Source organism: Camelina sativa, chromosome 11 (assembly GCF_000633955.1).
Source record: "Camelina sativa cultivar DH55 chromosome 11, Cs, whole genome shotgun sequence".
In the NCBI taxonomy this organism is placed as follows: Eukaryota; Viridiplantae; Streptophyta; class Magnoliopsida; order Brassicales; family Brassicaceae; genus Camelina; species Camelina sativa.
Genome location: NC_025695.1, coordinates 5,354,030 through 5,363,846, shown reverse-complemented (window position 1 = coordinate 5,363,846; position 9,817 = coordinate 5,354,030). Strand labels below are relative to the sequence as shown.

The 9,817-nt window shown below is 37.2% G+C and overlaps 4 protein-coding genes across 4 annotated transcripts; 1 reads left to right on the top strand and 3 right to left on the bottom strand.

The window, feature by feature from the left end:
• On the top strand, positions 244-1,539 carry LOC104721775 (eukaryotic translation initiation factor 3 subunit G-like). The gene is made up of 2 exons (XM_010439843.1): positions 244-652; positions 1,019-1,539. The coding sequence occupies exons 1-2, from the start codon at positions 274-276 to the stop codon at positions 1,537-1,539; spliced, it is 900 nt and encodes a 299-aa protein (XP_010438145.1). The 5' UTR covers positions 244-273.
• Positions 2,682-3,041, bottom strand: LOC104721774. Its single transcript, XM_010439842.1, has one exon. The coding sequence runs from the start codon at positions 3,039-3,041 to the stop codon at positions 2,682-2,684; it is 360 nt and encodes a 119-aa protein (XP_010438144.1).
• LOC104721773 lies at positions 3,786-4,468 on the bottom strand. The gene has a single exon (XM_010439841.2). It carries the CDS (start codon positions 4,298-4,300, stop codon positions 3,989-3,991), a length of 312 nt encoding a protein of 103 aa, XP_010438143.1. The 5' UTR covers positions 4,301-4,468; the 3' UTR covers positions 3,786-3,988.
• On the bottom strand, positions 4,625-8,781 carry LOC104721772 (eukaryotic translation initiation factor-like). The gene is made up of 10 exons (XM_010439840.2): positions 8,673-8,781; positions 8,246-8,445; positions 7,722-7,793; positions 7,420-7,515; positions 7,139-7,282; positions 6,944-7,041; positions 6,766-6,853; positions 6,337-6,687; positions 6,004-6,246; positions 4,625-5,913 (listed from the first exon to the last, which is right to left on the bottom strand). Exons 1-10 carry the CDS (start codon positions 8,764-8,766, stop codon positions 4,900-4,902), a joined length of 2,400 nt encoding a protein of 799 aa, XP_010438142.1. The 5' UTR covers positions 8,767-8,781; the 3' UTR covers positions 4,625-4,899.

Here is a 9,817-nt window from a genome sequence, read left to right as displayed (position 1 = left end):
AAATTATATCTTGTAATGAAGATAAACCATCTAGAAAAGAAGAAGGAATTTGTATAATAGTTAAGTTTTCGGTACACCTAATCCACATGAAAAGGAACAATTGAAAATATTTATGGGAACTATATAAACAAAAAATTTAATTAAATAAATTAATAGATGGATACGTGTATATTATTTGTAATTCCGATTCCATTTAGAACTATGTTTGAGGTTTTTCTTTCTTACTATATAAAGCGGCAAAATCTTTCTCTCTCATTCAGAAACTAAACAATCATGATCATCACAAAGGAAAGAATGATGGAGAAAACGAACAAGGTTCGGTGGGGAGAGATGGAGGAGGACGATGAGAAGCTTGATTTCTTGCTTCCGCCGAAGCAAGTTATCGGGCCTGACAAGAATGGTATAAAGAAAGTCATAAAGTACTTCTTTACGGAAGATAACAAGATGGCAAAGGTTATGACCACCATACGTGTCCGCAAGGTCATCGTCCGGACATGTGTCCGCATGGGGGCTAGGTCTAAACGGATCGCGGAGAGGCGCACCTGGGCTAAGTTTGGCGATGCAGTTCATGATGATGATGATACCGGTGGTAGCCGCCTCACTACGGTTTCAACGGAGGAGATTCTTTTGGAACGTCCCAAGGCTTTGTCTGGTATGTTTTCTTTCTTCGGATATCTACTGAGTTTGCTTTAAGTTTTTTGCATGTAGCTAGGGTTTATATCTGATCAACTGCAATCGATAACTTGTTACTTACGTTTAGGGTTTTGACCAAACTATTTTCTTTAGGTTTTGTATATGACGTTTACGGCTTTGGTAGGGTTATCTATGTATGTGTTCTAAGATCTGTAGGGTTTATATCTGATCAACTAAAGACGAATTTGCTTTAGTAGCAGTTAACTTGCTACTGACGTTATGTATTAGTCACCAAAATATTAGTCCTATCCGAGTTTTAAGTTGCTTGTAAACAAATATCTTGGTTCTACTGTTAGGTAATCATTATTTTCTTTTGATATTTCAGGTACCAAAGCGGAAGAAACAAAGGCATCACCAGAGTTGGGTAAACCTGGTGCGGTCCTTATGATCTGCAGGAACTGTGGCAAGAAAGGTCAGCACTGGACAGCGAGATGCCCTGAGAATAACCATTCCTCTATAGATCAAACAGAAGCTTCTAAGTGGACTGCGCCAGCTCGCACAGACAAGGTTGCTACCTATGTCCCACCAAGCATGAGAGAAGGTGCAGAAAAAAGCATTGCTGTTTCAAACATGAGGAGGAGGAGGAACGACGAGAACTCTGTACGTGTGAACAACTTGTCTGAAGACGCGCGTGAACCTGATTTGATGGATTTGTTCCGTTCATTTGGTGATGTGAGTCGAGCCTATGTGGCCTTGGACAAGAAGACTGGAACGAGCAGAGGCTTCGGTTTTGTCAACTTTGTGAGTAGAGAAGACGCGCAGCGAGCAATTAACAAATTAAATGGTTATGGTTATGATAATCTGATACTTGGTGTCGAATGGGCTACTCCTAGACCCACCAACTAGATTTTTTTCAGTTCCCTAGTTAATTTATTTTTGGTTTCGTGTAATGAAATGGGGAGGCCGACTTTATATATCTCCTCTGAGCAATGAAAACCCTACTCTGTTTTTGGTTTAAAAATTGACTTATTCTTGGTTTACATGCGACTAGTTTTTTTTTTTTAGTTTACATAAATTTGTTTAATATATCTCCATATCACACAAATAACATTTGTTTTTACTCTTTCTTTTCTTAAGCGTGGTTAACCACTTTCAAACTGCCTGGGGAAGAATACTTACGTTCACCCTTACGAGTGAACCCCTTTTCTCTCAGCCAATCAAAATCTTCCATCTAATATTTCATTTAAAAAATAAATTAAATTAAATCAAAAAGCAAAACAAATTAAGAAAACAATTTCTGTATACTTTTAATTAAGGAAAGTTAAATATTGGTTTGGTTTAGATTTTACAATTAAAACGAAATTATATGTCGGTTTGGGTTTACAAATGAGATGGCTAGGATTTAGATTTTACAATTAGAACGATATTATATGTCGGTTTGGGTTCACAAATGAGATGGTTAGGGTTTAGATTTTACAAGTAGAACGAAATTATATGTCGGTTTGAGTTTATTAAAAAGCGGTTTAAGTTTTTAATTTTATAATAATGCATATAGATTTTATTTCCTTATTTTATAATAGGGTGAATGAAGAGGTTCACCTCTAGGGGTGAACCAAGTATTGTTCGTGCGTGCTTATATATATATATATAGGTTGAAAGATTGATCTTTAAATATATTTATTTCTTCTCGTGGCATATAATTACCGAAAAAGAATATACCAAACATTTAATATATTAAGAATTAGTTTACAAGCTGTTTCCAACTATACCTAAATATTAGAATGTCAAGATGTGATGAAAGGTTTTCTTAAATTATCATCCTATCAACAATTTATTGGAGAATTTTCAAATGATTTATTAGCTTTCGATTACAATCACAAATCTACACTATTCACACCAATTAATAGATATTTTGATTTATATCGTGTCACACAACAAGAAGGATCTAGAACAACAACAATATGAACAAAATAATACACAAAAGAAAAAAGAGGCTCGCAAGATACACACTATAGAACATAAAGACATAACAAAAAAAAAAGGTTAAACTAGAATGCGAAGAATATCAATAGAATAGAGCTCAAGACCGTAGAACCAAAACGCAATGCGATGGAGAGAGAAGGTCGACAAGTAGCCGACGATCCACCACCGCCACCATGGCCACTACTAGGGACACGACGGTGAGTACGACGACCACCACCACCAACACGAACTTTCCTCATGAAAAAACGAAGAGAGTCGTCACGATGATCTAATGGATTGGAGTCACCGTGTTGTGCAAGCCTTCGTCCCCAAGTAGTCAGTACTTGGGATATGCTTTCTTGATTTTCAGATGAATTTGCCAAAGGCTGAGAGAGTAACAATAGGAATATAATCAACGAACAAGAAAAAGTCAGTGAAGTCCTCATTTGTGTATACATATGTATTTGATCCAAAGAAACTGAAGAAAGAAATCAGATAGATGGGATGAATTTTGTGTGCAACAAATTAGTATTTATATCGCTAGACTTAGGTAGTAAAACTATTAATCGCTTAAAATGACTGACTTCTTCTTTAAATCGTGTCTCTAATGTTGTGTATATAACTATAACTATTCTTATTACCAAAGAAAAGTACACCCCTCTTTTTTTTTTTTTGGCCAGCAGCAAAGAAAATTTCCGAGCGTCAAAATCTAATAAAATAATGGGATACCAAGGCTTTGATGCCAAATGGTTCTCTTATTATTAGTATTTGTCGTTCTCTTATTTGAAATAGAATTGTGAATGGTTTGCCTTGTGGTTTTAGTATTCCATGTTAGTTCTAATTGTAACTGAATTTGATTGAATTGATGGTTGTTAGTATTAGTAGTGGTAGACTAGAAACAAAAAGTAGTCGCATGTAGTTTGTGTGCCAATGACTAAAAATTGTCTGAGACCATTATCATTGTGACAATTATTTAGAGTATTCATACATTTTAAGTAAGAGATGTTTATACGAATTCATACAAATGTACTCACACGACATACATTTTAACAAATGTCCGCTCTCATTAGCTTTGGTTTAACATACATTAAAACCTATAAATTTGATAAAAGATTAATAATTTATCTTTCTTTTTTTTTTTTTTTTTTTATGTTCGCAGTTTCTACTGTCTTTCTCCTCCGTAATCACAATTCTTGAAGATAGTTAGTTATTATTCATTTAAAAAAAAAAAAAGACAACTGTGGAACCACAAGAGTTACAAACTCAATCTTGGCCGGAAAAGAATACAAAAACTCATTCGCAAACACAAAGTCAAACAAACAAGCAAACTCAAGCCATTTGACGTTAAAAAAAAAACAACAAGTCGCAAGCTTTATTATCTTGGTGAAATAGATTAGAATGCGGCGAGCACTAAAACAAAGGAAGTTACAACAGTAGATACATAGGTAAATGGGTTAGAGAGAAGAGTTCGAGTGGCTGCTGATTTGTCCTTCTTCTTCTTCTTGCTTTTGCTTTTCCTCACAAAAACTCGAAGGTGATCATGGTGTTGACCGTGAGACTCATCCGCGTTCTCTCCATGTTCAACTAGTTTCCGACCCAAAGGAACGATCTTGCTTCCATAAGTATCGCATGAAATAATGAGAGATTGAGAGAGTAACAATAAGGAGATGATCAAGAACCAACCAAGAAGAGAAGGAGTCCTCATCTTCTTTTTCAATTAAAATGAGTTGAAGAAAATAATATTTATCTTGTTTTTGAACTTATGTGTGTGTGTGTGTGTAATTTATAGAATCATGGGGAAAGAGGGGTTCACTCTCTACTTCGTGCACACAACCAAAAAGAACGAGATCCTCCAACGACTAGGCGGCACTGTGATGAGAGATAAACATGACAGCTCATTAATGTTTTTTTTTTGGGGAAATCTCTGTCGCAAGAGACATTTTGCCACGATCCATGGTCGATTAAAACACAAATCTTACTAACTACTACTCACATTTTCTTCGATTAACTTCGTGTAAAAAAAATATACTTGATATGTAAATTAAACTTTTTCATTCCAAATAACGAGTACAATTTAACAGATTCCCTTCTTTTTCCTCATCTTGAACAAAAATGAACTAAGGCACCAAAAATATAAAACACAAATCAAGAAAAACAGCACAGAGTAACAAGATTGAATCTAATCTCGATTACAAGTATGATATACTTAACATTTTTCAATATAAATGATTTCAAGAAAGATCTAACCTGTTTTTTGTTTCCGGGGAGCGTAGGCCTTAAACTGATCTGTTGAGATGAAAGAACCTACACCAAACTACGGCAAGCCTCAACCTCAGCTGCTTGCGTAGCCAGCAGAGACTCACTAACACTCCTTATCACAGCTTCCAAGACTGCTTTCTTGAACCACTCGTCTTCCATTTTCATTAGAATCTCTTTCACCAACTCAAAATCCGATGCTTTGGCCATAACCAAACTACCAAGGATCTCCCCAAAGTTGTTAGGCGCTTTTGGTAGATCGATCCCAATGTCATCGAGCATACACCCGTAAAGCTGACAACCGTTCCCTATGTCTTTAGGAGTTAGAACGTTCTTAGAGACGAGATGTTCCAAGAGTTTGGCCACTGGTTCAACGCAGGGCGGGTTCTTGTCCAAGCCGAGGGAGATAGCGTCCTTGACGAGCTCAGGATGGTAAGACGGGCTTTTCAGTTCCTCTACACACTGTAGTGCCTCATCCAATAGACGGACATTGAAATATTCCTCCAAAAGCGACTTGGTCTTTCTACTTAGCTCTCCTGTGTTCAAGCTAGTAGCTGTAGGAAGAACCACCTCCTGTGGCTGTGGTTGTGGCTGTGGCTTCTCCACAGTTGGTCTGGTCGGGGAAGGAACAGGTTTAGGCGACTGAGCACCATTACCTTGCAAAAGGGCACTTGGTCTACCGTTCAAAATACCTCCACTTCCCTGAGGTAGCAGCCTTGAATTAAACGACAGTGACTTGTCAATGATAACCGGAGACTTCACACGCCCAGCGGGGTGTGGATTCTGCCTATTGCCTCTGGGCATGGAACGGGACCGTGCCATCTCCCAACCATCATCATCTGTTACAGGCATCCCTGGCATCTTCCTAGCGCCTGGCATGCCGGGCATCATTCCTCCAGTACCCGAACGTCCAAGGAAGTTTCCAGAACCAAAATTTTCAGCTCCACTGGCATCAGCACCACCACGATTGTTATTATTTCTCATATTCGCCATGGCACCAGGGCGCAACCCAAGATTCTTTTCTGCCTCGGAATGAATCTCAGTGATTTTCTTGGCTTTCATCTGCCATTTTCACAGCAAGAACAAAACGTAAGTACAGATAGGTAATTTTGTAAGTCATTACAGATAAGAACAGGTACTAAAAATTCCTACCTCCTCACGCCTTGGTACCCATTTGTTAGCTCGCAGATCAATAACATTACGGACCATAAATCTCATGCGTGGCGGAAGCATCGGATGCATAGCTAGTTCCTTTAAACGCAAGAAGTAAATGTCGTTTATACTCCGTGATCTTGGACTCTCATCTAGTTGTTTCCCAATGGTGATGAAAAACTGACAGAGAGCCTCTACATCTTCCTCCCCTGGGCATGCTTTATTGTCCTGTCCTAAAAGCTCCTGTAACCAGACACATGTTTACCATGAGCTCTACAGAAGTATTACATGCAATACACTAAAGGTACCAAAGCAAAGTGCGAGTCACAATACTTGAACGATGTGATGAACTATCTTCTCGGGCACCATCTTCTGCTTCAGAAGTTCACCAATCAAACGAATATTCCCTAATGTTCGTAGCTTCGCCATTCTTTCCTTGTCCCTTCGTTCCATTTCTTGCTCTGGATCAGTCATCCGTCTGACTTCTTCCTTCAACATGTGAGCGCCTTCAAATGCTTCTTGGCAATTATTCAATAGCACTCTTTTGAATGTTATTTCTTTCCCATCAGCTTCCTCCGATGGAAACGAAGGGAGCTTTCCGTTGATATCACAACACAAAAGGGCATACATCTGACAAAATGTGGGCTCGAGTACAGCCTTCTCAAATATCAGCTGTATCACTCCCTGCGTTTAGAGATAAGAAAAAATCAGGCCATGAAAAGAGAGTTACAAACAAGACAATGCACACGGAACTTGGAATACCTTTAGAGTTTCTGCAGAAGTGATTCCAGAGTCAATTAATTGACCTTTGAGGAGATCGTACTTCTCCGGAGTCAGCTTGTTCAGAATACTAGAGAGAAGTAGAATTAGATGAATCAGTTAGCTACATACTCCAAAACAAAAAGACAAACATTCATTATAGTCATGAAGAATGTAATACCCTTTCACGGTCTTGAGGACTTGGTCCTTTTCTGATAGCGTTCCTCTTCTAGCTGACCATGGGACTTCTGCTTTCACCAGGGCAGGAGGAGGGCCAGACTGTTTTAGTAAGTTATCATGTTAGTTACAAGCCAGAACAACACAAAAGAAAACTAAGGTATTGTCTCAATAAAGTGTCAGAATAGTCAACACTTACTCCTTGAATTGATCCAGTATGCGCATTTCTAGGTTCGCGTTGGTCATCCCTTGACTTTTCTTTACTTGGGGAAGCTATTGGTGCACGACTGTGCCAATCGCGGTTGTCAGGCTCTGTGAAACGATTCTGGAGTGGATTTGCAAGCTGAAAACAACAAACAAGGAGGGTATAAAATCTGATGCTAGTAACATAATAAATTAGTCAAGTGTCCTTGGTTTATCGACAAATGTAGACAATAAAATGAAAAACAGAGGGAAGAGGGGGAAGAGGAAACCACTCACCTTACTTTCTGAGTGGCTCCAGCTCTGCTCTTCGCCAAAAAGATCAGATGAAATCTCCTGACTGAGCTTCAGGATTTCATCAGAGACTTGGATCGCCTGCATAACAAAAAATGGTTAATGACTAAGTTCAAGGGTATATAATCATAAGGAACCTACATCAAGAATCATCTTGGACCTCAAGGATGCTAACCAGTATGAGACAGTTAATTCAGAGCATACCACATAATTATTACCTCTCTGAGTAAAACATAGAAACCAAAAAAGCAAATTGACTAATCTATGCATGAAAAGCAAGTAATTACCTCTCTAAGCTGAAGCAGCTGTTCTCGGGTGAACCTCAAAAGCGCACGACCCTCAAACCGTGAGTCTCCTCTCTACAAAACATATACAAGTCATTAAACTTCAACCTCAGAATTCAAAACGACAGATGAAAAACAAGATTAGATTTTGAACGAGTGAGCTCAAATCAATAGTACATCAGTAGTATATATGTAGGTCCTTTATGAGCATCAAAAACTAATAGAATGCCCACCTAAAAAGCCTACAAGTATTGATTTATGTCCACATTTACAGCAAGGTCACATTGTTTAAGCGCCCCACCAAGAATTAGGACACATTGCATGATGTTCAACATACAAAAAAACAGTAACTCTCAACCAATAAGAATCAGCTAAAAGATCCAAACTTTATCCACAAACCAATTCAATACCACAAGAACGAATACACCCTTCAAAATTTACAGCTCATCTAACTCATAAGAACGTGACAACAATAAAAAAATCAACACACAACAACAAAAAAAAAAAAAAACAGAGGATTTATCAACCTTAACGGCAAAAGAAGGAGCGTCTCCGCCATTGGTAAGATCAGAGGAAGAAGATAAGGAAGAGCGTGGGGCAAAGAGTCTACTTCCTCCACGACCACCTCCAGGCCTCAAGCTCAACACAGAGTCACCTTGCTGCATCACTCGAATCTTTCGTTCACGGTAAAAAGGAAAGGACACAAACAGAGTCGGTTCTGAAGAAACTGCAAAAAAGAAACCATTAAATCACTGTCACACACGGCAATCAACTCGACGCAACAAAGTATTACAGATTGAATCAGCACACAACTTAATCTAGATGGTAAAGTTGCTACAAATACGTAGAGAGTTAAGTTTTATCAATCAAGACAGAGCTATTGGAAAAAGGAAGAACAATGATGACGTCTAGCAATGCGAAAGAAGTATTGAATCTGAGAAGGCTTTTGCTTACCTGAGAGAGAGTTTGAGAGGAAGAGAGAAGAAAGAGAGAGAGAGAGAGAGCGCGGCGCAGAGCGTTGATGCTGTTTTATTGTTCTTTTTAGCATGCCACACCATTTTTTTAGGGTTTGGGCCAAAAAAAAAAAAAAAAAAGCTAAACCATTTTAGAAAACATGATTAAATTAAACATTAAACCATTGTTATATAAACATACTGATACTAATGTATAAAATTGTTGTAAATAGGCTTGGGCATTCGGTTAACCATTCGGTTTCGGTACGGTTGTATTCGGTTTCGGTTATTTTGGATATAGTAATATAGTAACCATTTGGATATTTTTGAAATTTCGGTTCGGTTCGGTTCGGTTTCTTTCGGTTCGGTTTCGGTTTGGTTATTTAAATAAATAACCATAACTAACATAAATTATATTAACATTAACCAAATAAACCAAATATAACCAAAACTAACCGAATATAACCAAAATTAACCAAATATACAATAACAAAAATACAAAAAAGGGAAAAATATGGATTCAATTTTACAAAATAGTATTTAACTTTGTAAATTCAAAATAATAACATTTACATATATTGATTATTTAAAATATTTAATTGTTTTGAATCTAGAAATAATTTATATTTTAAGTTTATTTTATAGTTTTGCATAATATTAAGTATATAATATTTGATATCTTCTAGGTTTTCGGATATTTCGGTTAACCATTTAATTGTCGGTTCGGTTCGGTTCGGTTTCAGTTAGTTTGGATATAGATTTTTACTAACCATTCGGGTATTTGAAGAATTTCGGTTCGGTTCGGTTTGGTTTTTTTCGGTTCGGTTTCGGTCGGTTATTTGGTTATCGGTTATTTTGCCCAGCCCTAGTTGTAAATATAAAAACTTTAGTGCTGCTTTATTAGTGAATAAAAGAAATTATTACTTTCACTTGAATTAAATTCTGAACAAACCTAAAATATGACCTAGAAATTATGTTTTTGCTCTATTACTATTAGTGATACTGTACTTAAAAAGTATAGAGCACATCAATCACATTCTTAAAGATAGAATTAATTTTTATGCTTACGCGAAGCAGAACAAAAAGTACGTACATACATATATGTCACTTTCTAATCAATAAGCTAATTCACAATTTCTCTGTTTC